General features: G+C 37.4%; 1 protein-coding gene across 3 annotated transcripts in view; it reads left to right on the top strand.

Moving 5' to 3' along the window:
- Positions 1-23,919: 23,919 nt before the first annotated feature.
- RBMS1 (RNA binding motif single stranded interacting protein 1) overlaps positions 23,920-27,949 on the top strand; it is a 205,780-nt gene continuing 201,750 nt past the window's right edge. For 2 of the 3 annotated variants that reach the window (XM_032479556.1, XM_032479555.1), the window contains exon 1: positions 23,920-24,426. In XM_032479556.1, coding sequence (XP_032335447.1) covers positions 24,352-24,426 — 75 coding nt within the window. In that variant the 5' untranslated portion in view covers positions 23,920-24,351. The remainder of the gene's footprint in view (positions 24,427-27,949) is intronic. The other variant, XM_032479558.1, reaches the window with a different exon arrangement.

The raw sequence follows: 27,949 nt of genomic DNA, 5'->3' as shown, positions 1-27,949 counted from the left end.
GCTCATGAACACCTTGTTCTTTAGCTGAAAACTATCACATAATATAGGCAGATCTATAAAATGGTTGACCATTTCAGCATTTGTTCATCTGGAATCCCTCAAATATTTGCTATTTTATCAACCATTATCTTCCCTCAGTAGGTTGTGTTCTGTTTTCTCCCTTTCCTGCTTCTAGGTTGGTAAATATTGTTAGAGAAGGTCACAAAAAACTGCTGATGGAACCCATGTCTAACTCATGGTCTCCAAGCTCACCTGGAGCCTTCTTGATTTTGGCAATCTGTTAATGACTTTTTGAAGAATTAATATTTGAATCTCAACAACTACTGTTCCCCACCATCTTCACTTTCTTTACCTGCCAAGTCTGCCCTTGATTTTTCACTTTCTGGGAAGATGATTTAACATCACATGATGTATCCCTCAGAATTCTTTGTGGTCTTTGCTCCTGTTATCCTTTAGCAAATACAAATTTGAGCCCTCCCCTCTCCGAGACTCATGCCTTGTAACTTCCCTTGAGTGCTTGCCCTCCTCTCTTATCTGATCTTCCACAGGTTAAATAAATTGCCCCCTTCACATAATTTGTACGGGGCAGAGCTGAGCTTCATGTCCCAGCAACCTGGCTGCAGACTCTGTGCTAACTACTGTAAAATCCTGCCTTTTACTTATGCTACTGTCTTCTCTCTTCTTCCTTCATCTCCCAAGTTTCTGAAAGAGTAATCTTTGCCCTTGTTTAATTCTTATCACTCGCTGTTCTATCCTTTGTAATTTCCCTATGACCCAACTAATGTCCTGAAAATATTCTCTCCTCACTGGAAGACATTTTTCTTTCTTGCATCATTCTCAACTTTTCTAGAGGATTTGAAACAACTGGTATAGAGAAAGGGCAAGGGAAAAGAACTAACATTTACTAAGTGGCTATTAGGTATCAGAGCCTTTGCATGTTATCTACTCTAATTTAATTCTTATAGCAGTTCTATCGTATAAGTAATAGTTCTTTTTCATAACTGAGAAAAAATATTTGCAAAACACATTCACTAGAGGATTGTTTAAATCAGAACTTATTTTAAAAGAAAAAGGGCCTCTTAGAACTCAGTAATAAGACCAAAAAAATCCCAATTATTTAAATGAACAAAAGATTTGACAGACACGTTGCCAAAGAGTGGTAAATGAATAATACAAAAGATGCTTAGCCTCATTAGGCAACTGCAAATTAAAAATATACTACACACATATACACACGCGCGCGCGCACACACACACACACACTTAAAAAGCCAAAATCAAGAAAACTGACGATACTAAGTGTTGACAAAGATGTGAAATAATAGTATACATTGCCAGTGGGAATGTAAAATGATACAGCCACTTTCAAAACAGTTTGGCAGTTTTTTCCAAAGTTAAACATTTATCTACCATGCAACCTCCTTATCCCTCTATGAGATACTTACCCACGGAATATTAAAATGCACATTCACAAAGACTTATGCATGTATGTTCATGACAGCTGTACTCATAATTGCCAAAAACTGGAAACAATTCAAATATCTGTTCAACTGGTGAATAGAAAAATAAATTGTGGAGTATTTTAAAAAATGGATAACTACTCAACAGTAAATAGGAGTGAACTATGATATGCTAAGTGAAAGAAGCCAGGGACAAAAGACCACAGATACATGAAATTCTAGGAAAACTACAGCTATATTGATAAGAAGCAGATCAGTTGTTGCTAGAGGCCAGCAATGAGAGGAGGAGAGTGAGTGTAAAGGGAATTTGGGTCAATGATGAAAATGCAGTATATTGTGATTGTGGTAGTAGTTTGACAGCTATCAGCACTTATCAAAAATCATGGAAAATTCATATAAAGTTGGTGAATTTATAATAAGTGTATATTATTATATATTATAATAAAATAAAAGGTGAAATATTTAAAATTTAAATGAATTATATTTTAAATTATATCTCAATAAAACAAATGAAAAATGTAAAAGAAAGGGTGATAAAATTTAAAAATAATTAGCAATTAGAAGGGCTACATTGACCTTAAAATGTTCCTTCTTCTCTCCTTCATTATTTCTCTTCTTTTGGTCCTTCTATATTCTTCTACAGTGTTTTCCCCATTTCACAAAATTTTATTTCCACAACAGGTGATTAGCTCTGTAGATTATCTGGTAGTTTTCAATCATAAAAAGTGACTGTTACATGAATGGGAGAGGAAGACAGACTTTATGGAATCATGTGTTGCAGAGTTTCTCATGACTAGATAAGCAAAGCCCTGTTAGAGTGAGATGTGGACATAACAATGTTATCACAATGACGGCTACCAGGAAGGTGGAACCAAATTCACTGCTCAATCACAGCAACTCTATTAGCCCTTGAGGGTGACGTATTTGCCTTCTCCTGCTTTCCATGGTCTTGACTTTCTCCTTTTAATTTCATCATTCTTATAATGCATTTCTTCTTCTTCATAAGCCACCTAGATTTTCCTTTTGAGAAAGAAAAGGAATATAAACAAGGGAAATAGAATTATAATAATAATGATGATGCTTACAATAAAGGGATTATCCCTATATGGAAAGGACCATGGTGGTTTCTGCTCTGCTGATAGTTCTTTTCCCAAAACACAGAGGTAGGTAATTAATATATCCAAGTACCAGTGTGTAATGGTCTGAAATTACAGAAAAAGATGAAATATGTTCTCATTTGTTGTTTACACATAGAAGGTAAATATACTCCTGCACCTGTGCGTGCAACCTCATTTAAACATTTAACTTGAAAATTATTTCCACTCCTTCTCAGGAATGGTAATGTCCTGATATAAAAGAGTCTTCTGTTTGCCCATCCAGATCCATCCTCCACCCTTCTCTTTTATAGACTGCATCACTGGGTATCTTTTTCTCTGGCATCCATTTTGATTTGGCCCTGGAGAGGCACCAGTAGGAGGGTGGGAAGGGAATAAAGTTGGTATTCATTCCTCCAGCTTTCTTCACGTCAAGTGAATTCTCTTTCAAAAAGCACACTTCTGTCAGGTACCTCCTTCTCCACCCTACAGTTACAGCTACTGATTCTAGATTCTACTGAGTGCTTCCTCCCCTGTCTCCTGCAGCCCTAGTACATATGAACCCTCTAGGGCTTCACTGTCCCTTGTTGGTTTCCCCCAATCCTGCTCTAATGGGTTGAATGGTGACCCCTAAAAATGTATGTTCACATCTTAATTGCTTATTTGGAAAAATTATCTTTGCTGGTGTAATCAAATTGAGAATATTGAGATTAGGAGATCATCCCTGACTGTTTGGGTGGGTTCTAAATCCAATGACAAGTGTCCTTTCAAAAGAAAGGTAAAGAGAAATTTGACATGGACAGAAGAGAAGAAGATGATGTGAAGAGAAGAAGAGAAGGCAATGTAACAAAGGAGGCAGATATTGGAGAGATGTGGCCACAAGTCAAAGAAGTCAAGGACTGTCAACAGCCACCAGAAGCTGAAAGAGGCAAAGAAGGATTCTCCCCTAGAGCCCCTGTAGGGAGTACAGTCCTGCCAACACCTTCATTTTGGACTTCTGACCTCCAGAATGGTGAGAGAATAACCATCTGTTGTTTTAAGCCACCCAGATTGTGGTAATTTGTTACAGTAGCCCTAAGAAACAAAGACACCTACCCATATTTTTGTAAAAAAGACTTCTTAAAACTCTTGCCCAGTTTGTGTGTGTCACCTACGTCCTGCCAAGATCTGCTGGATGTATCTGGCAATGAGTGAGTGTCCTGATTATTTTAACTGTGAACTATGGAAGTGCTCTGGTGACGTAAAAGCCAAATTGGTATTTGTAGTACTTATTCTTGTTAAATAGTATTTAACTTTTTATATACTGGTAACTTTCTATTCAGTATGAGGTAGACCTAGATGTATAAGATACATTATGAAGTCCCCAGATGACCTTACTGTGGAATTGTTTCTCCTGTAAGACACAAGATAAGATAATCCATGGTAAGTTAGTTTTGACAGTGTTCTGTAAAATGTCCTATGCAGTGGCAGCTGATATCTGGAAGAAGAGACTGTAACTTAGTTTTATGACTAAGAATTTTCATATCTAATTTCCAAAACCATAATCAAACCAAGAATAGAGTCACCAGGTGGCCTACTAAAACAACTGCTGAAGGAGAGATCAAGCCAGAAGATAGTTATGTGAACGTTGCTTATAGAGAGGTGAAGTCATGACACAGGCCTGGGAAAGTTAATCAGAAAAGAACCCTAGGACAGCTTTTGGGGAGCATCTATATTTAATGTGCAAAAGGTTGAAGAAGAGGCAGAAAAGTCATTTGAAACACAGTAGGAGAACCAGGAGAGTGAGGAGTTTCCTGAAAACATGGAGTGTTTCTAAATCTGAACCTCAGAGGTTCCAAGGAATGAGCACTAATAAAAGGCCATTAATTTGTGGACTTTCAGGAGAGCGCCTGGGACAAAAGCCAGATTGCAAGAGAAGGGTCTGCTGATTGCTGATAAAGGTCTACTGTGCTGGGTCAACTTTCAAATACACAAACAGCAACTATCTCAGAGCAATGGCTCTCAATGTCGGCTGTTCATTCTCATCGGTGAGATGCTTTTAACTAACACCAACATTGGGGCCCCTCCGAGACCAACCAAATCCAGAATTTGGGGGAGGGGAGTCCAGGTGATACCATTATTTAAAAGCTCTGAGGTTTTTCTGTTGAGCATCCAAGATTGAGAATTACTGCTATAGAGGGGTTCACAAACTATAGCCCAGGCCAAAATCCAGCATGCTTTTTATAAATAAAGTTTATCAGAAAACAGATGCACCAATTGTCAGCTGGTATATTGTCAGTAGCTCAACTGGCAGAATTGAGTAGTTGTAACGGAGACCACATGGCCCACAAAGATGAAAATACTAACTATCCAGTCCTTGCAGAGCAAGTTTGCAGACTCTCGGCATAGAGCAGTGTTTCTCAGCTTTGGCACTGTTGACATTTTTGACAGGATAATTCTTTGCTGTAGAAGACTGTTCTGTGCATTATAGGAAGTTTAACAGCATCTTTGGCCTTTACCTACTAGATGCCAGTAGCACCCCCTCCCATCCACCACCTCCCATCCAATCATGAGCATCAAAATGCCTCCACACATTCCTACATGACCCAAGGGGTACAAAATTGCCCTGGTTTAGAACCACTGCTGTAGACAATCAAAGACTATGCAGTCAATTCTTGTTATTCACCAGAGTTATGTTTCATAAAGTCAATGGAAACACCTAAGTAATGAATACTGAGCCATTGCTTCTAGGGGAAATACAGGGTTAGGTTCCTGTGAGCTTCTGGTCAGAACACAATACATAATCTTGTTTTATGTGTGCTTCTGTTTAAAGACACACACACACACACACACACACACACATATAAATTTTTCTTTGTATAAAGATATATATTTATTGACATATTTCTTTATAATAAAACACTAGCCAAGATGAACATTTTCCTGACCCTGGGTGACGTGACTGCAAATTTCTTTGGTTTTTCAGCCTCACAATGATTCATTATCTCATGAAACCACAAATACAGTTACATTTTGATCTTTTGCATAGCTTCATCATGGACTATAGATGTTACTGTCACACTTTGTGGAGCAGCCTCATGTACAGATTGGTGAATTTCTTCTTTCTTTTTCTGAATGTACCATATTGTTGATTCATTAACATTGAACTCCCAGCCAAAGCACTACAACTCATGCCTACATAAAGCATATTTTCTCCATAAGGAACATCACAGTCCAGGGTTTAAGGAACACTAGACAGTACTTTAGCACAACATTTGAGGCCATTTTAAACAGTGAAATCATCAAAAAAGAAAAAAGCACAAAAAACATGGCAACAAATAAACTGCAAAAGCACACCATTCGCAGTCTGAGAGCTGAAACAAGAAGGCAGAGAATCGCCTCACCCAACTTCAACTAGAAATGTGCATGATAGAGGACTCAAATTTTTTGTTGTTCTGTACATGTCCACAGATGACCACAAAAGCACCACAGCTGTTGGTTCTGTAATTACAAATAAATTTTCATGAGTACACTAAACAATAAGAGGACCAACTATATAAGAGATCAACACTAAACTACTAGAGTGTAAATCACCCATGGACAAGGACTGTGGTTTATCCTTATATATCAAGCGCTTAATGCATAGCTAGTGTTAAATATATATTTGTCTAATAAACTAATGAACATTAGAAATGAGAAAGTATTCTAATCTGCTCACAGTTCTTTTTTTTAAAATAGACTTTATTATTTTAGAGCAGTTTCAGGTTCACAACAGAATTGAGCAGAAAATACAGAGTTTGCACATAGCCCTCCCCACCCACACATGTATATTCCCCTGCCCTCAGCATCCCTCATCAGTGTGGCATATTTGGTGCAATCGATGAACCAACATGGGCACATTATTATCAACTAAAGTCCATAGTTTACACTAGGGTTCACTCTTGATGTTGTACATTCTAGGGTTTTGACAAATGCATAATGACATGTAGCCACCACTATAGTATCATACGGAATAATTTCATTGCCCTAAAAATCCCTTGTGTTCCATCTATTCATTCCTCCCTCCCTCCCTCTCCCCAAACCCCTGGAAACCACAATCTTTTTATTATGTCTGTAGCTGTGCCTTTTCCAGAATGTCATTTGGTTGGAATCGTACAGTTTGTAGCCTTTTCAGACTGACTTCTTTCATTTAGTAATATGTCTTTTAAGTTTCTTCTATGTCTTTTATGGCTTGATAGATCTTTTTTTTTAACTGCATATATATTTTTAAATTTACACATAGGTACTGTTCACTGTTTCTAAGAATGTTTAGAGCTTTATCTTTTTAAACTTACATAGTTATCAAAGAAATAAAGCCAACCACAAAATAAGAATTAACAGTTCTTTTAAAATGAAGCAATTCTTATGTATGACATGAAGAACTGGGAGAATTTACAAAAGATCTGGTGATTTTTACTGACTGTTCCAATGCCACCTGAAGAAGTTTGAGGCTTGACAAGTAGTTAGCCAAATGTGGAGAACACAGGTGAAATTTGGAGACAGCACCCAGAGCAAGTAGAGAGGATGACAAGTATAAAGTAACGGCAGTTTTCAGGTCCTCTTAGACTAAGGTGAGTTTGGAACACGGATTCCTGTCCATCCTGACTTCTGACTAGATCAGGTCAGGCCAGCCCTGGACAGCTCAAGAAAGTCAGAGTTGCCTCTGTGACTCCTCATGACAGTTAAGTGATTTAGTTGATCACAAAATAGTGGTAACTCTGCTCAGTAAAGGGTAAGTTCTTTTATTTTTTTCATGTTTGCACATCTTCTAGGAGTTTCTGAGCTGTCTAGAATTTCTAGGAAGAATTCCTATTCTCTGGGCAGTCATTTCCAAACATTTCAAATTTTGCCATTGTCCGAGATCAGTAATCGCCAGCAATGAGATCTTACATTTTAAAATCAGTAATAATAGCTAACATATTATTATTCATTATTTATCAAGTACCTTCTCAGTGATATATAGCTATGACATAAATAATACTGTAATATTTATATTTATTTATATTCATTTAATACTCACAACTTAAGAATAGTTAAAATTATCTTCCTCAGTAAATTTCCAGTTTTACTGAGATATAATTGACATACAGCACTGTATAAGTTTAACATGTACAGAATAATAATTTTATCTTCCCCCATTTTATGAGATAACTGAGGCAACACAGAGGTGAAGTAACTTGCTCAGAGTCACACAATTAAATGAGAGAGCAAGGGTTCAAATCTGCCTCCTAACTCCCACCTACCAAGCCATCTGCATATGCAATATAAAGAGACTGCACTGTAGTTTAAAATTATCAGCAAATATATCTTTGGCTAAATTGTCTGAATCTGTAGATGTAATAACCACTCAGTAATATTTGTTGGTCATAGACCTGCTGAGTGCTGGTAAAATACAAAATTTCATTGCACTGGAGGACTTCGTAAATTTTTACCAGTGTCTGATGAGAAAGATATCTTGTTTTCCACTTTGTTTTTTAATGTTGTTATCTGATTCAGACTGTTATCTTCTTTTTCTCTTGTTTACTAATGTAACTTGCCTCAAAATTTCTAACATGAAAAATAAAATCGTATCTTTATCATGGGGATTTTATAATTCATGGAAAAAGACCAAGACAGCCTGTCAAAATGATATTAACTGTTTTTCAAAAGTATGAAGATTTGATCCTAGAAAGCCCAGGAAATGTTGTAGCACAAATGGAAGAAAACAATTGTTGCAACCAAGACATACTATTCTTTACACACAAACTAAGATGATTTAATGGCAGGAATAGCTTTATACAGTGACTGCCAGAGGAACCCAGAAAACACGCTCTGTTTTGACCATAACAAAATTAATCATGTGCAGAACGGCTGGATCTGATAGAGAATTGTTATCTAGCACTTGTGGCTACATGTCAGCCTCAGTGCCAAAAGAGAAAGAAAGAATACAGACAAAAGCAGAGCAGATGAAAGAGTAGTATTCACTATTGTTGCTTCCCTTCTTCAAAATAGAAGTTTCCTAAGAAAAATAGAATAAGGAAACCAGTCCTGTCCAAATATAGCTATCAGAGGAAGACAATCGATCCATTTTTGTAGAAAAATTTATAAAATAAATTAGCCAAAATGACAGCAATCGTTCAGGATGCTTTAGGTAAGCATGTCCTCACCTACTAAGAAAGATTCCCCTGCAACCTCAAATGAGCATTTGATTTTTGGGAGGAGGCTGGGTAGAAAACAAAAGAAGGAATGTTGATCAGGTATGAAGTGGTCACTTGACTAATTTTTGTCCTTTGTGTCTCTTCAAAAATTTTAGCTGTCTGATATGTATGAGAACTAAATAAAAGTTGATAGGAGTCACTTAGCAAAACACCAGCAGAATGGTAAATAGCGATTCCCCCTACCCCCACGCCCCAGAGCAACCTAACCTTATTGAACAAAAATAAAACCATAGTTTGTGTGTGGAAGACGGTAGTTTTCATTATTGTGTATCTTACATGTAACCTTGTTCAAATATAATGCTGCTTAAATATAATCTAATCTCACTGAGCAAGAATGAAATCTTTTGAGGGGTGGTGAGTGAAAGGTATATCATTTTCTCTCTTAGTCATATATTCTCAGTTAAGTGTCTTAAGACTTTTAAGACATGTATTTACACTTACAGAATTTGGGATTTTAGGAAATCATATTTGCTATTGCGTATCCTAACATTATAACGTAATATGACATTATACTAGTATGTTTAAGGTCACAGACAATCTAAAGTACATCTTGTTTTCCATTTGATCCATATTTATTATTTCCTTATTTTATAATTCATGGAAAATATCTCTTATATTAGATATAAATTTGTAAGAAGTGCATGGAGGTTCTCTGTTAATTGCATAAAAGCGTGGATTGGATTTGAAATGGGGTTGTTGAGAAATGAAGAATGCTCCCAGTCCCTGGGTCTTGTTAAAAATAGGACAAACTCTCATCTGTCTGGGCTGGTTTGGGTGTGGTCCCGACTGGGGGAGGTAGGAGAATGGACTAGAATAGACGACCGCACACTGTCCCTGACATCCTGAGGACACTACGATTCTAGAAGCGCTTAGACTGGGCACTGTGGGAGTAAATGAGAGGAAAAACTCTTCCAAGTTTTTATTGAACCACCAGAGCCTGTGAAGTAAACACATCCTTCATTCCTGTAGGTTTCTGTAACTGAAAAACCCTGGAATATATGAGTAGCCTCGTTTTACCCAATCAATGCATTAGTCATGGTGTGCTAGAGAGGAGCTCAGAAATTATCCAGCCTTAAGCAGACCTTCACAAAAGTGTGTAACTCTTAATTTTAGGAAGCTGAATCCCCTGGGGCTGCAGGGGAACATACTATTTAAGGGAATTCTATATTGAATCCTTTCCTTAAGAAAATATTCACCCTCTGTTTTGCTTTTTTTGTTTGTGCATAATTCCGGTTTTCTTAAAGTGAGGTGTGCTTTTATGATACTGTTTTAATTTTCACTACTACATTAAGAATTTTTTTGAAAATGATTCAGTATTTATTGACTATATGGTTGTATAGCTACTAAAATTATAATTATAAAAATTGTTCAACTTGGGAAAATGTAGATGAAAAGTTATATGAGAAAGGTAGAACTTGAAATAGTGCATTTGCTAAAGATAACAACTATGTAAAAATTATAATTATATCTGAATTAAGATCATAAGAAACTTTTATAAGATAAGGGTTGATAAAATTTACATAAATATGCCTATTAACTTCAGAATTAATTATAAAATTAATCAACTAAACGTTCATATGTTCCATTAGCTCTTTGCTTAAAGTGAAATAATGAGACATGATGCATTGAGTATGAACTCAATTCAAATCCTGATTCCTCCACTCTGAAGCCTTGAATGAGATGTAACCTCACATAGCCTGTCTTCTCATCTGTAAAGGCAAAGATAGTAACCTACAAAGCAGAGTGATTGAGAAGATTTAGTGAGAAAAAACATGTAAGTCGCTGACATTGTGGAAGAGCTATGAAGTGTAAAAGAGCCATGCAAGTCAAATGTAAGCCTGACCTTCAGAAAACCATAGAATATGGCTGGTTTTCAGGCTGGATCCTGATGGGGCAGAGGTTCCACACTTTGCCCATACCCCACCAATGCCAATAACCCACTAAGCAATCTAGTCTCCTGCACAGCATTCATTAAGGGGTGTTAACTCCACCCTTTGAGTACATAAAAGACCCATCTTTCAAAGAGATGGAATATCCTAAAGATTCCATTGCAGTAAACGTCACTATCCCGTGATCACATTACCCAGGAGTCTAACCTACTTCCTTCTAGACATCAGAGTCAGGTGCAGTTCTTCTGAATGCTAGGTTTCCTCCTCCCCGCTAAGCCAGGCATCTCCTGAACACAAGGAAATCCGCCTAAAGCATCTTGACAGTGCAGGATTACTCGCATTTCATTATTGTTGCTGTGACAATCACAATATATACCAAACATAGAAAGTTCTGACAACGATTGGATGGCTTACAGTCACTGTATTCTGCATCGTACAAACAGGAAAAGGAAACAGTTGAGGTTGTATGAACTGGAATTTAGTCTGCCAGACAAATTTACAGTCTTGCTAATGCTCTAATACCCATTAAAGTGGAAAGGTTGCCAACATAAAAAGGTTCATACAATCCTAGGAGCATAATTTGATGGAGAGTAATGTCCCCCAAAAGTGCAGGTGAACAGTTTACTGTCAATCTAATAGAAAACTACCACACAGGGGTGAATTTTAGGTCCCCAATGTAGTTCAATATTATTTATCAGTGACAAAATGAAAATGAGAAAATTCCCAATTCTGGTATGCTAGCAAATATGACAAGATTATTAACATTGAAAAAATACAAGAAGAAAATTGAAAGTGTTCTTTATAAATTAGAGATATATAGAGATATAGGTAAAGAAAGAAGTTTTATAGAAAAGTATGAAGGCAACATTAATTAACAAGTACTCTAACATTAAAATATTCTCTGCCAATATAACAGGAGAAATAATCTAGACCTACCATCAGTAAAGGGGTTTGAGACTACAGTGGAACACAAGTTAAAGATACTAATAAATCAATAGTGGATTTGTCTTACTCCTTTTTATAATCATAGAACATGATATTATCTTAAAAGAAGGGTGGACTGTAAGAGCTTGGCAGAGTACACACTTTATTGAGCCTAAGACAGTGCTTTACTCGACTATCCAATTGAATCATGATGTGGTAAATTGGGGGAGACCCAGAAAATACACCTAAATATCAGAAAACACTCAGAAAGTAATCAGAAAGATGAAAAGTCTGAAGTTATTTAGTACATAGAAAAGATGCCTGAGAAGTTATTTATATCACAGAGCACTAGCTAAACATTATGCATCTTACATAGGGCAGGATGTGATTTCTTAATGTCATAGATTGCAATTTGAGCACCTAGAAAGAAGGGATTTCTTGATAATAAAAGTAACTAAACTGTTGAATAAGTTATTGAAGGGAGTTATGTGATCCTACAAAGTCTATTGGTCAATGATAAATGAGAAGCTCTGTCTAATGTGAGCTAGTCTGATGTTTACATTCAAAGTGTTAGATCAGAGCATGTCTTGGGGAGGTTTTTGCCAAGTCCTGTATGCCATAGATATTTTGACTTAACTCCTACCTTCAGTCTGCTGCTCTTTTTTCTGTACGTGCTCTCCTGAGGTGATCTTATCCCCTCTCTTGGTTTTTGACTACTGAAACAAAGTCTATCTCCGTCTCTGACCTTTCCTTTCAACTTCAGACCCACAAATACAAATATCTTCTGGACACTTTCACTCATGTGTTCACTAGCACCTGAAAATCAGTCCCCTTTTCCCCTATACAAATACCTTTACATAAATGTTCATAACAGCATTATTCACAATAGCCAAAAGATGGAAAGAGCCTGAATACTCATCAACAGATGAATGGATAAACAAATGGTGGTATGCACATACAATGGAAAATTATTCAGCCATAAAAAGGAATGAAGTACTCACACCTGCTACAATGTGGATGAACCACAAAAACATCCTTAGTAAAAGAAACCAGACAAAAAAGGTTACGTGTTGCAGGACTCTATTTATATAAAATACCTAGAATTGGCAAATCCATAGAAATGAAAAGCAGATTATTGATTGCCAGAGGCTGGAAGGAGAGAGGAATGGGGAATAATTGCTTAATGGGTAATTTTCCGAATGAACTACCATGTAGCATGCAATGTTTATTATATGAGTAAGTAAGTAGAGTAAGTAAAAAGAATATGTTCCTTTGAGCTTTCTACATAGGTGACTGTGGTAGTCAGACTCCAAGATGCTTCCTATTGTCCCCATTCCTGGTACACAGATTCTTGTGTAGTTAGTCCCTTGTCACGTTGTAACTAATAGAATATGGTAGAGTTGATAGTGTGTCACTTCTGAGATTGGGTTATCATAGACACTGCAGCTTCTGTTTCTGTCTTGGTTGAGTTTCTCTCTCTCTCTCTCTATATATATATACATATGTGTGTGTGTGTGTGTGTGTATGTGTATATATACACATACACACACATATATATATAGTGCATACATATATTCAGCTGTTATGTCATGAGCAGTCCTATAGAAAGGCTCACATTGGGAGGAACTGAGGATGCCAGCCAACAGCCACATCAGTGAACTTGGAAGTGGATCCTCCTGACTCAGACCTTTAGGTGCCTACAGTCCCAGTTGACAGCTAAATCTTATGGGAGACCCTGAGCTAGAATCATCCAGCTAAGTCACTCCCAAATTCCTGCCCCTCAGAAATCATGTGAAATGTAATTCTATGTTGTTTTGGTTGCTAAATTTGGGGTAATTTGTTAAGCAGCAATAGATAACTAATATAATTATGAAAACTCAACCGTGACCATGGAAATTATTTGGAACTTAGGCCAACAAAAGGTTTTTTTTTTCAGGGAGGAACGTTTTACACTAATATCACACTCCCTTATTGCCTGAACCTAGAATGCACAGCTCCCATTGCTCTTATATATCCCGACTCTAGTTTAAGCCATTGTCTTCTTGTCCCTGGAATAACTGGAGTTTCTGATTCTAGTCTCCCCCATTGCCATTGAATCTGCCTACCTTATTGATGACAATGTATTCTTTCTAATAGTCAATCTGACCTTGTAACTGAGATTGAAACTCAGATGGTATAAAACCCCTTAATAACTCCCTTGTGCCTAAAGAATAAAGCCCAAGTGGTTTACAAGTTCACGTTGCCTATGCAGAAAATGCTGGAAAATTTCACTTATTGCACAATAGTATTCTAATAAAGTTGTCATGATCTGGCCCCCACTTAGACTTTCCAGTTTCAATCCCCACTCACCTCCGCATATACTTGGAACTGTAAGTCATAATGAAAGATTTGTATTTCTCCAACCATGTACATACACTTTTGCAGATATTAACCTTTTGTCTAGAATTCTCCAATTCTCCTTCAACTCTGCTCCCACTCCATTCCAGTTACATCCCTATTTACTTGGTGAATTCCTTTTTTCTCACAGACTGTAGCTAAAAATGTCTCTTCTTAAGCTTTATTGGACATCTTCAGTCCAAATAAAGTGCTTTCTCCTTATCTAGCTCACCACTCTCTGTAGCAATTATATGTTTACATGTCTATTTTCTCTACTGGACTGAGAACCACTCAAGGACAGGAACTATATTCAATAGGCTACCCAATAGGCATGTGCTAAACAATAGAATGAATAAACATTGAAAATTAAAGCAACAACAGCAACAAACAAACCACATTCACAAACCCTAATTCACAGACTATTGTAATTTTTATATAAGCATCTCCATATTTTTCCAGATAATAATTTTATAAAAATTACTAATTTTTATTCATAGCATTAGCACTGTTAAGTGTTTTACATTTATTTTTCATTTTGGGTAGCCTTTTATTGCTATCTGTTTAAGTTCACTCATCTTTTCTTCTGCTGTGTCTAAATTGATGTTATCTTTTCAAGTACATTTTTCATCTCAGACATTGTTTTTATAAATAAGTAGCAATCATAACTACAAGTGAAACATACAGCATAGTATGAGGTCAACTAAAATGTACCCTTCATGCTATAATATATAAATCACCCCTTCCTTCCTTTCTTCCCTCCCTCCCTCTTTCCTTCCTTCCTTCCTTCTCCATCATCCCAGTAAAAAGAAATTTATCAACGTAAGTTCCTTTCAAGTTTGCTGGCAACTTAGTTCATCACACTAGTGTTTCTAGAGATGATGTGAGTGACAGCAGTGGTGGAAGAGGCAGTGAGGGCAATGGTGGGGCTAGGAGAAGGAAGAGAGAGAGGAGAGAAAGGAGAGGATGAAGAGGAAGGAAAAGATGAGAGAAATAAAAGGATGAAAGAGAGAAAGAAGAAAAGGTGGAAAGGAATCTTAAAGGAAACTCAATCTAAGAAGGTAGTAACTGAACAATATTTTAAAAAATAGGTCTATCAGGAGTCCTGTGGTTTTGCCCTAGATTTTTTACTTAGCATAAAGAACTACTTTTCTTAGGCCAATTATTGAATATCTCTGAGCTTTGGGTTTTTTAATATATAAAACAACTAACAGTAATTAATACTTTTGTAGTGCTTACTCTGTGCCAGGCACTATTCTAAATGCTTTATGTGTATTATTAACTCACTTAATTCTCTCAAAGACCTCACTTTACACTTTCCCAACAAGGGAGTGGAACAGCCAGCTTTAAATCTGGGCAGTCTGACTCTGGAGTCAGACTTTTAACAACCTTTAACAACATTTATATGGAAGGATTTAAGTGAGGATCAAATGAGATAACTTATGTGAGAGGGTTTTGTAAACTAAAATGTAATTACGATGGTAAAATAATTTCAAAATAATTGTGATGGCAATGATGGTGATGCAATCCAGGTAAGACTACAGGAAGTCTTAGGAACAAAAACAAAATATTGCTGAGAATTCAACTATAATTTCTTTATTTTCTTTTTGTTATTGAAGGATAGTCAGTTTACAATATTGTGTCAATTTCTTATGTACAGCATAATGTTTCAGTCATACATGTACATACATATATTCATTTTCATATTCTTTTTCATTATAGATAGATTACTATGAGACATTGAATATAGTTCCCTATGCCATACAGAAGAAATGTATTTGTCTATTAATATATAGTAGTGAGTATCTGCAAATCTCAAACTCCCAATTTATCCCTTCCCACCCCCTTTACCCTCTGGTAACCATAAGTTTGTTTTCTATGTCTGTGAGTCTGTTTCTGTTTTGTAAATAAGTTCATTTGTGTCATTTTTTTAGATTCCACATATAAGTGATATCATATGGTACTTTCTCCTTCTGGCTTATTTCACTTAGTATGATCATCTCCAGGTCCATCCTTGTTGCAGCAAATGGCATTATTTTATTCTTCTTTATGGCTGAGTAGTATTCCATCTTATAAATATACCATGCTTCTTTATCCATGTCAATGGACATTTAGGTTTACCATGTCTTGGCTATTGTAAATAGTGGTGCTATGAACATGCATTTTTTTTAATTTGATCAATTATAATTTAGGTTTGGAAAATTTACAAGTCCTAAGGAAGCTAAAGATGATACTTCCTCTATGTGTTCTTTCTTTCTTCCCCAGCTTTCTAATTCCATAGCATCATTGAGTAAATAAAATTACCAATGCCTTTCACCTTGACTTGGCAGATCACCTATACTACCACAGAACCCATACCCTGGTAGATAAAAGTTGGTAGAATTTATAGTCTTAGGCTTCTATTTTATTGAATATTTCTATGTGATCTTGAAACACACATTATATCTTCTTATTTCAGCACTGTGTTAAGAATGAAGATATGTATGTATACACACATGCATATACATATATAGTATATATGCACACGGGTTAAATTTCAGCTTTTAAGACATTGTACCATCTCATTTTAAAATGCTTTTTAAAAAATCTCTAACACCTAAGAATTAAAACTATTAAACAGTTTTCCTTAATGATGGTTTTTTTTAAAAAATAAAGAAATAGATAAAGGCAAAAATTCTCTTCTATCTCTTCTGATAGCTCTTTAGAAGTTCTCTTATTGGTTAACACACTGGAAACATCTTTTCATTAAAAGGGAGCCTTAAAATGTTAGGAGCACAAGCACCTTTTCTTGACCTCTTCTGACTATGAAATCATGAAATCATAGCCTACCTTACACAGGCATCTAAACATATTGCTGCAAGGATCAGGCTATTTTAAAAAGTGAAATTATAGTTGAAAGAAATAATCCTCAGTTGACACATGATTTTGTCAGTCCTCATAAAACATTTTTTTAAAAATCATGTCATTAAATGATTTTTGTCAAAAGCATTTTAAAAACCTGGAAAGCAAGGTACAAAAATTAAAATCTGCCTTTAGGAAATACTGGCCTCCACAAAATCCAAATTTCTAACAAGAAGAGCTCAAGGACTGCTGGCCTATTAGGAGAGAAATCAGACTGAAAAGTGAAAGAATTTTTTCCCCTTTCCATTCAGCTGGCTAACTCCCTTAACTTTTGAAAATTTTTAATTATTTTGTGTTTTGGTGTCATCAAAGTTTATGATAATACTTATCAGTAACTTGTTTATAGACACATTCATAGGATCAGCTAATGAGTGCAAATCAGAAAACCGTGGTTCTTCGAGGGCAGGGTCTGTGTCTTGACTTGCCTCTAGAGGCCATCAGCAAATAGACCATTGCATACTGATAGTGCTCACTAAATGCTTACTGGATGAATTAATTAGTTATAAATTATTTCATTCATATTTTTGTGGAGATGATTATCTGGGCTATGGTGATAAAGAGGTGAAACCCTGTTTATAAACCACTCATCCTCAGCAGAGCTGATTGGGGGAATGTACATCCTTGATGGTCAAATGAGTCCTTGGTTCCACCACATTCTTAGATAGCAGCATCCAACTCCATGCATTACCTGCTAAATTTAGGACTAGTAGTCTACCATCATCAATGTTTTTAAAATATTCACTGTAACTGAGTTCTTCAGCTGTGCTCAATTTTAGCCTTCTTAACAAATATATCAAATACAATTTTTAATTCATATATACGTCTTGTCTATTTCACTTCTTGGAGGAATGTTTTTCTAAAGTTTGGTACCTACTGATTGAAATATCTGTGTTCCTTTTATTGGTCTAAAACACACTGGGGCAAGGAGGGAATGTGTGGGTGGATGTCAGACAGTCACCCTTGCAAATCACAAAATCACTGAATTTCTAAATTGGAAGGGATGTTTGAGCATTTAAAAACCATTTCTTATCATGAGTTTTGGAGGATGCCTCCAATGAATTTGCACATTAATTGGATAATTGGTGTTTGGAGAGAGGTTCAGACTGGGTGCCATGGGAGAGGCATTCAATCAAACGTGGTGGTTGAGGGAACACTTGATGGAGCTGAGTCTTAAGAAAGGCTAAGAGTAGACCAGGCGAAAAAAGGTAAAACATGCTCCAGGGAGAAGGAACAGAAAAAGCCAAAGCTGATTAGAGCTGTACAACAATTCGGTGAGGTCTAGAAGGAGCAGGCATGGAGGGGAGGAAAAACTACAAGCCACAAGTTAATGTAGCAGAGGGAAATGAATCTGGAAAAATGGGAAGGTCTAGTCAGGAAGGGACTTTTGAGCTGTGATAAATAGTGTGATCTGAATAGTGCTCCTCAAATTCTGGGGGAGGATAAGGGACATATTCTGAGATTTTTAAAAATATGTGCCTCAGTTTGGTGGAAAAAATTTAAAGCATATTGTTACTTATAAAGTTTATAAGATTTTACTTTTTAAGACAGGGCTCCATAAAATAATGTCTGAGGATAAATACCTGAGAAACATCAGGCTAGAAGATTTATATAGAACCTTCCCTGAAGACTGTAAAACAATTCTCTATTCATAACAAAACTCCACTGTACATTATAACCACTGGTTCCCTTTTATCTACACTTTTATTTGTTTAACTCTCTAAGAACTCTAACGTATATGTCAGTCACACATTCACCTTGCAAAAACTATGTGGGCTTTCTATTTTAAGTGTTCAGTAAATGTATTACCAACATCACCTAGTTACCTAGTGAGGAAGCAAATTCTCCAAGTTCTGCACTTGGAAGTCCTTCTCAAGCATCTAAATCCCGTTTCCAATTCACTGATGCTCTAGCACAGGGGTTTTTTGTAGCAAAATTTCTAATTTTATCCTTCATTTCCATTCAGTATTTCAATACTCTCAGGCACATGGCATTAGAACAAAGGCATTCATCAATGCTAGTTTGTTTGGTCCACTTCTGATAAACTATAACGGAAAAAAAAGTTTACCTTTGGTTGTAAGTGAAATCAGATTGGAGATCTTGGAAGGGACAATTTGTGCCTCAGAGTCTTTAACTTGATGCTGCTTCTGCAGGGACACAACCGCCCACATTTCCCCTCATACAGGGTTCTTAAGGCTGACCCTTTCTCACTCATCGTGTCTCCTCCAAATGGTTTTCCCTGACTACTAAAATTCCTAACCCAACTCCCACAAATTACTTTCCTAATGGTAGCCTGTTGCTTTCTTCATGGAGTTTATTACAGTTTATTATTGTTTTATCTCTCTTTCACTAGACTGTAAGCTCCATTCAAGCGAACACCAAATCAACTCTATCCCTAATATCCTGCACATAGAGGATGCTTCTTAAATGTTAGTGAAGTTATAAATGTGTAACTTCTTTTGGGGAAAATCACTCAATAACTCATGCTCTCCTAAGGATCATCTTGGCACAAATTTCATTAAGAATATTTCATGAGCTCCTCCCCACAAACATAATAAGAATGAAAAACACATTTTAAAGAATTTATTATTTTTAAAAAATTTAAAAGCAAGCTGATGTGGGTTTCTTAGAGAAGTAGCTGATCCAGGTTTGGGCATATACTGTACAAGGACCTGGGACATTCTTATCATGCTAGAAAGTAAAACGTCTATCAACGACTATTGGAGTGTGGTTTAAAAAAACCCCAAAAAGCCCACAGGAGCCAGTTCAAAGGGTTTCCCATTGGCCAAAGATGGGACAATTTCAGCCGCAACAAGAATAATGATTGTGATGGACTGAAGCAAACATATAAAAATCCACAACCTGTTGTTATTGAAAACTGGTAAGCTTTGGAGTTTTCTATAGCATCAACTTATTATTCTGAAAATTAGTAAACAGGCTAACTTTTATCCTGCTTTTCCTGTGCTATATTTCAAGTTAACCAAAGAATTGAAGAGAGAAAAATTCTCCATAGACAACTTCCAACTAATAAGTGTAGAAGGAATGATAAAATTATAAAAACCACAATTTTGTAACCCCTAATGAAATAATGGATTGAGGTAACACTTATGAATGATTATTAAAATCATGGAACTTTCTAATGGATAAGTCAAACTAATACCCGAACTGATCAATCTTAACAAATATGTCTCCCTTGATGCAACGTGAGATCATCACATCACCCATATGTGTTCAGTACCATCTATGAAATGGTCTTTGCCAAAAAAAGTGAACCTTCATGTAATTAAACCTCTGGAACTAACCATCAACTTTAAGTGACACCATAAGGTTGCAATCAGCCATGTGAGAAATTCTATAGGACAAATGACTTGATTTCTTTAATAAATAAACATCAGTTTAAAGTTAGTGGGGGGTGAACTTTTATATATTAAAAGAGGCTAAGCGATCTATCAATCAAATTTAATATGTGGAAATTGTTTAATCCTGATTTTAACAAATGAACCACAAAAAGCAATTTTTAGATAATCAGAGATAAATAAACAAGAACTGAGTATTAGTTGATCTTAACAAACTGTTGTCAGTTTTGTTAGTGGTGATCATGATACTGAATTTTTATAAGTTCTTATTTATTAGAGGTCGATGTTGAAATAGCTATAAAGAAATGATAACAATGTTTGGGATTTGCTTTAAAACACTCCAGAAAAATTAAAGAATGTGTGTGTGTGTGTGAAACAGAGAGAGAGAGGGAGAGAGGAAGAAAAAGAGAGAGAAACAAGAATTACAAAATGTTGATAGATGTTGGAGCTGGATGTTAGGAACAGAAGGGACATTATTCTTTCTGTTTTGGTATATGTTTAAAAATGATTATGAATAAAATAAAAAGCTGAGCTTTGTCTTAAAAATGTGTTAGTATAAAATACAGCAAACATACAAAAGAGTTTATAAACCACTTAAAGAAAAGTATTGAAACATATTTTTACGTATCCACAAACGAATGCAAAACACGGAACATCACCATCTCTACAAGTCCCCTTCTGTCCCTCCCTGAACATCTTACCCTTCTTCTCCCTCAGAGATAAGCCACCACCATTCTGAGTTTTGTTATAACCCCCTTGTTTTTCTTTATAGTTTTTTTAAAAAAAAAACTGCTCATGAACCTATTCTTTTTTTTCAAATTGAAGGATAGTTGATTTACAATGTGTTACTCATATACCTATTCTTACACATACTGTTTAGTTGTTTTTTCTGTTTTCAACGTCATATAAATGGAATCATGCTTTATGTTACTTGCTTCTTGCAACGTCAATTTTGAAATGATCCATATTGATGCTTTTAACTATGGTTTATTCCATTTCACCGCTGCAAAGTGTTCCATTGTAGACATATACCAGTCTTCTTACCATTCATTCTACAGTTAGTAGACTTTTGAGTTATTTTCAGTATATCATGAACATTCCTGTATATTTCTTTTGGTGCACAGATAGAAGGAATTCTTTGAAGTATGTAACTACAGGTAGAATTACTGCATCACTGCATACATGTGAATAAAATGGGGTAATGCAAAACTGTTTTCTAAAGTGATGGATGTACCAATATACATTTCCTCCAGTAAGAAGTGTTTTTGAGATCTTCCCCTTTTCTACATTTTCACCTACTCTTAATATTTTCAGAGTTCTTAAAATTTGCCAGTCTGGTGAGTGTGAAATTGTATCTTATTATTATTTTAATTTGCACTTCCTTTATTACTAATTAGTATGAGCATCTTTTCATAGGTTATAGGGACATCTGGGTTTCTTCCTCTGTGAAATACACACATTCATTCTTTTACTTATATATTTTAACAAGTTGTTTTTCTTTTTTAATTTAATTTTAAGGAGTTCTCTATATATTCTGTATATTAGACTTTTGTAGTTATTTGGATTATAAATAACTATTTTGTGGCTTGCTTTTTCACTTTCTTTATAGAATCCTTTAATGAATCAGTGTTCCAAATTTTAATATAGTCAAATTGATCAATCTTGCACTCTTGCCCACCTTATTAAAGAAATCCTTCCCTACCTCAAGGCTATAAAGATATTTCCTACATTGTCTTCTAGCAGCTTTATAGTTTGTTTTTTTTTGTTTTTTTTTTTTTTTTTTACATCTAGGTCTTTAATTCACTTGAACTTTTTTCTTCCCTTTTTGTGAAGCAGAGCTCCAATTTCAGTTTTTTCCATATGGATAGCCAATTGACCCAGAATCATTTATTGAAAAGCTCATTCTTTCTCCACTGCACTGCAATACGAATGCAGTCATAAATCAAGTGTCTACATAATTGTGGGTGTGCTTCTGGGCTCTGTAAAACAGGCTGAATTTTCATCATCCAGAAAAAAAAATGTAGAAGAGTCTGAGTTTGGTAATTTCTTTTATCTACTCATGTCTAGAACTCTGAGAGCATTCTTAACTCATTGTCTTCCTTTAGTCACTCCTTTAAACCATCGTTTCTAGTCCTCCCAGGTTCTTACTGCATGTTAGTTTTTGTCAGTTCTCTTATCAATTGTATTTAAAGGTCCCACATTGTAACACTATAAAGAACTGTTTTAAGCTCCCCTAGCTAGACAATGAACCACTCAAACCTTCAGATTGATATTAACCTCAGTACCTACCATACAGCAGAAGCTCAGTAAATACTAGTTTCCCTTTAGGATTTCTCATGAGTTAATTGTTCATTCTTTTCAATAGAATATGATATGCCTCCTGGCATATCCAAAATATTTTCACATGAACTTACATTTGTTTTTTTAAAAATGTATAGCTCATCTAAATCATATAAAGATGATAAAGGTGTCATTTTGGAAACCTATTTCATTATTTTAAAGTATCTTACTAAACCTTCTGAAATGTAATCAGATAAAAATGTAACTGTTTAACAAAATTATGCATTCCATTTCAGTTTGATTTACCTTTGTGCTATTGTGAAAACAGACTCTCAGAAAACCAAATGACAAAACAAAATGATCAAGGTCTATTTAACAACAAATTAATTTTTCATTACATTTTATTAGGTGTGCAGGAACTCCAATTTGAAGGTGCTTTCTTACTTATCCTATTTGTACATTTCGGTATTATCTCTTGTTGAGCTAGAATATAAGTCTTCTCCAGGTACCTTCAGGGACCAATTAACTCCATTAAATTTTATCCAGTTATTTAGTGAACTGAACCACTGCTGTCTGGGGCTGTCTGGAGCTGTGACAATTAGGAGATGGAAAGAGGCAGAAAGAGAGAGATTGATTTTAATATGTCATTGAAGTACACTGCAACAGTATGCCAGCGTGACTTTCAAAATGGCCTTAAAATATTCCAAACTCAGGGAGTTTCCTTGCTCCTGAGTGGGAGTTGACAGACTGTCTGGCAGCATTAGAAAGAGGCAGAGAAAAGCTGATGTCTATATTGTGTCCTCTAATAATAACATTCTGCTTCTTTGCGACATCTCCCCCTTAGAAGAATCCGTCTATTTGTTATGAGGGGTGGTGTGTGTGTGTGTGTTTGCGCGCGAGCTTTGCGTCCTCTTGTGCTGCATGATTTCACCTCTCACATCTGAGAAAACCAAATTGAAGGACAGTAACCCTCCCAAGGTCACCTAGAAAATCAGCGTTGTGGCCAGGGAGGTGGCGGTGGGGAGGATCAGAACCCAGGTGTCCCGACTCCAGCTTTGTGGTTGGGTACTAAATCATTTTCCTTCTCTTTTGGAAAAACAAAAACCAAAAACACTGTATGGGGGGAAGTGAGAGATTAATCAGATTTCCTCCCCCCTCCTTAGCTCCCCTCCCCCTTAAGGAGATAAAACTCATGAAAGCAAATGAGGTGCCCACTCTGTAGTTCTTAAGCCAGTTACCCCCAAGCCACCCTGGCCCTCCAACCCCAACACAAAGCAATCCAGGCTCCCAGGGTTTCTGCCGGTCCAACCGCGAGCCTGAGAGGTGAGGAGTGGTTAAAACTCAGCCCTCACCTCCAGCCGGTCCCGGCTCTGCTGGCGCCCAAGCCCCGCCCCTGCCCGCCCTTCCCCCACGGCCTCCGCACGCCAGCCCCTCTCCCCTCTCCCAATCGGGCGCACCCACCCCAGATGCCGCCTGGCACCGAGCGCAGCCGTCGCCGACGCCACCGCCGCCGTCACAGCACCACTTTCCACTTGTATTGATCACCTCCCAGCCCCGCTCACCCTGCTCGCAGGAGCAGAGCGTGGCCAGCGCGCCAGCCTTTGGCAGCCCCGGAGCAGCTGGGCTCCGCGAGGCAACTCCTTGGGAGCGCCCTGTCCGGGGTGCCCTCTGCGCTCTGCAGTGTCTTTCTCTCTGCCTGGGAGGAGGAGGAGGAGAAGGAGGAGGACGTCTGGTACGGGCTGGGAGGTGGAGCAGCGGCAGCAGCCGCCGCCGCCGCCGCCGGAAAGGGAGAGGCAGGAGAGATCGAGACTTGGAAACCCCAAAGTGCCCGCGACCCTGCACGGCAGGCTCCCTTCCAGCTTCATGGGCAAAGTGTGGAAACAGCAGATGTACCCTCAGTACGCCACCTACTACTACCCTCAGTATCTTCAAGCGAAGGTAAAGGGACGCCAGGGAGGGGGCTCCGGGGCCGCGCGGCTCTGCCGGGAGGGGCGCGCCTCGAGCCCCTGGCGCCCCCGGCGGAGTTGATGGAAGGTTGCTAACTATAGCGCCGGCCTGGGCGAAGCCGGGCGGCGCGGGGCGGCGGCTGCCCGCGGAGCGGAGTGCGGGGATCGGGTTACAGAAAGCCGCGGAGGGAGAGACTAGACAGGAAAGAGCCGCCAGCCCCTTCCTGGCCCGGGAGGCGGGGAGGGTCGCGGGCCCAGCCGCTGCCCCTCGCCGAGCTTGGGTTGCTCGGCCGCGGATGCCTGGGGCCCTTGGCAGGACCCGCTTGCGGTGCGGCTGTGCGACCCCTTCTCCTGGGCCTCGCCTGGCGAGCAGTAACTCTTGGCTTTCCTCGGGGTGGCGCGGGGCCTCCCGCCCCCCGGGGACGCCCCTCAGCCTCCCGCGCGCGCGATGACTGGGGCTCCAGGGGGGGGACGGGACTTTTCCTCCCCGCCTCCAGCCCTACGCGCCCGCCCCTCGCCTTGATCTTTGTGCGGTGTGGCACTTCACCTGGTTACTGATTTCTACTTTTACGCTGGTGTTTTGGGTAGAAAAGTGGCCAAAGTTCACTCAGCGTTCATTGATGTCCCTTTTAATTCCTCCCTGTAAGCTTTTGCAGAGAAGGGACAATGGGCAGATGTCAGTGCAGAGAAAGAAGTGACTTTGTATTTAGTGTAGAAAAATACTACCTTATATGTTTACCACAGATTGATTTCCAATGGTGCTTTCTCAAAAGTGGCCTTGGCACATTCTTAGGTAACACAGCGGATGACATGTAGTTATACAAATTGCAGCTGGCTTTCTAGGGACCCTGGGTACGTTGTTAGTGGGCTTATCTTATTTTTACAATAAGAATTTGATGCCTCCCGCACTCATTAAAAAAAAATTGAGTCCTTGAAGAGTGAGAGTTTCACTGCTTTAGAAGCTTCTTCCACAGTTTGGGAGGGCGAAAGTTGGATGCACCATCCTTCTTCAGCCATTAGCATCTCCTATCAGGACTCCAGGTGCCCTTCTGGATCACAAAAAGACTAGTATGGATGCAGTGTGTGAACTTTCTTTGGGAGGCTGTAGTCATGCCCTGCTCGCTGGCAGACGGCATTTCTGGCCTGGTGCAAAGAATCTCTGATGTAATCTTGATAAGCTTTTCCTTCTTACAGTGTGTGTGGTCCATGTTACTTACCTACATCATAGCTCTGTATTTGTCCATGTAAAAAGGACACTTGTCAGCATAGAGAACAGAAATTGCTTAGTCCTCAAGGGCCTTATTTTAACCCCCTCCCCATTTTCATTTTACTTTGAGTTGGCAGAAAACAGCAAGATGGTAGCAGCGAAGACACTCATTATTCATTTATGTGAGGTCGCGGCTGTATTTGTTTTCAGGGTCTGGAGGGAGGTACCCGGTTTTTGGTGAGCTACATTGCAAATGTAAGTTGTTCAAAGAAATGTTGAGGTGTAATCAGTTCACTACCTTTTAGATATCATGTATGTTTAATGCACTTGTTTAAATTATGCAGCATTGGGTACCTAAAGGACAGCCTATTCAACACTTAACTGTATGAATAATAAATAACACACGGTCAGGTGAAGAAGAAAAAAGGCTGTGTTTCTACAGGCACATTCACCTTAGTAATTTTTATGTACCATTAGTAAGTTAGAAACCAAGTACATAGCATTTAATATAGCTAATGCAGTGCCATTTGGCCCTTTTTGCCCCGTAAATAATTGAAGAGAGAGACAAACGGCAAGAGCCTGCTCTAGTAATTAGGGTCGGATCCCAGAAAGCTTTAGGGCCCATTTTCTGAAAGTGTGCTTCCTGCATAAAGCATTTAATATTGATTTCTGTTACGGTAAATGACATTCTCAAAACATATCTTGCTGTTTCTACTATGAAATCTGAAATCCTATTACTCTGAATCTCTTTGTTTCCAGAGAAAGACACACATACTCACTTGACCTATATAACATGGTATTAAAGTTTGATAATTAAATTTAAATTCCCTATTGTAAAGTATCTTGATTATCTCAGAAAGAGGCATCTCCTAAAATGTAAAGAGACTAGATGCAGATTTTGGGAAAGCATAATTCAGAACACATAGCCCTTTTTTTCTCCCTTATCTAATCTAGCTAATCTAACATGGTATTGTGAGTCATTAAAGAAATAGAGACTTCGTTTGATTTGTACTTAGTTTAAAAACAAGTGTTACCTAATTTACCTAAAGAGTTAATGAACTGACTTAGAATCTGTTGTCTACAGTGATGATCCCTGGCTGTGTGTATGTTTTAACCTTCCTGAAATATGGGGTAGAAAACATCACTGTTTAAAGTACAATGATGTGTTTGCTAGTCAGAGTTGTTTTGAAACTTCTGTTTGGAAGCTATATCAAAAAGTGAGGAAAGTCACAGTTGTTTACAAAGTGATATTTGACTTAAACTTGTGATCAAGAGATGGGTGTGATTGAGAAGGAATAAAGGGTTGAGATTTCTTTTCATCAGAAGAAATAGATACCAATGAAAATGGCACTTGAAAATGAGTTTTGTTACCATACTTTAAAAAGTTAACATATGTCAAATCATTCTTCGTGTGTTAATCATGCAATCAGAGTCTGTTTTGAAAAATCTACTCATTTTTCTCTGTAAAAATAGATTAGTTACTTCTACATTTCATTAACAGTCAACAACAACAAGAAAAATCTATGGAGCTGTATTGCACCATGTGACCATATTGGTATGCTTTGTGCTTTGATATAAAGAAAATTATTAGAAAAAGTAACACAGTTGCGTTAAACATAAAGTAAAATCGAGGATGTTATGGAAGGGCAAGACATGGGTAGAAATGAAGGAGACTGCGAAATTTTCATAATACTTTATTGTAAAGTAACATAGATTTCAAGTAACCTGATTTTACACGCTTGTGGAAGTTTTTGTATTTCTCTGTAAAGATGGTTTTAGCACAGCAGGGTTCTCTTTATCACCTGACACATTCACTCTAAGATGTAGGTTGGTATAGCTTTGTAAATATAAGCACATATTGTTCTAAAGGATTTCCTGAATTATTAAATGACTTATGCCATACTGTTACAAATTAAATTTGGTATCTACGTCTCAGCTACACAGAAAAGATTCTGATAATTTAACATATTTAACTTAAAATTTTATATTTATTGTTAAGGCAACCTTTGATTTCTGTTTGTTTCAAAGATACCGTGACATACATTACTGCCAATGCATGTGTGCAAATATTTATGGGAATTGAAATACTTATTCTAGTTCTTTTGAAGAAAGAGAAGTACAAAATGTTCTTTACATGGTTAGCTAATATTTTGTACCAACTAGAAGCAATTTGACACATTTGTGATCTTTGTTCACAGTTATATTGTTTTCTATACCAAAAAGTGTTCTACCCTAAAGAAATGTTTGTTTCTAAAACAGGTTTATTTTAAAGCCATTTTTGTTTGGGTATATGCCAACAAACATACCT

The sequence above is a fragment of the Camelus ferus genome, chromosome 5 (assembly GCF_009834535.1).
Source record: "Camelus ferus isolate YT-003-E chromosome 5, BCGSAC_Cfer_1.0, whole genome shotgun sequence".
Lineage (NCBI taxonomy): Eukaryota > Metazoa > Chordata > Mammalia > Artiodactyla > Camelidae > Camelus > Camelus ferus.
Note: the sequence above shows the minus strand (reverse complement) of the source record. Positions and strands in the feature narration are given on the sequence as shown.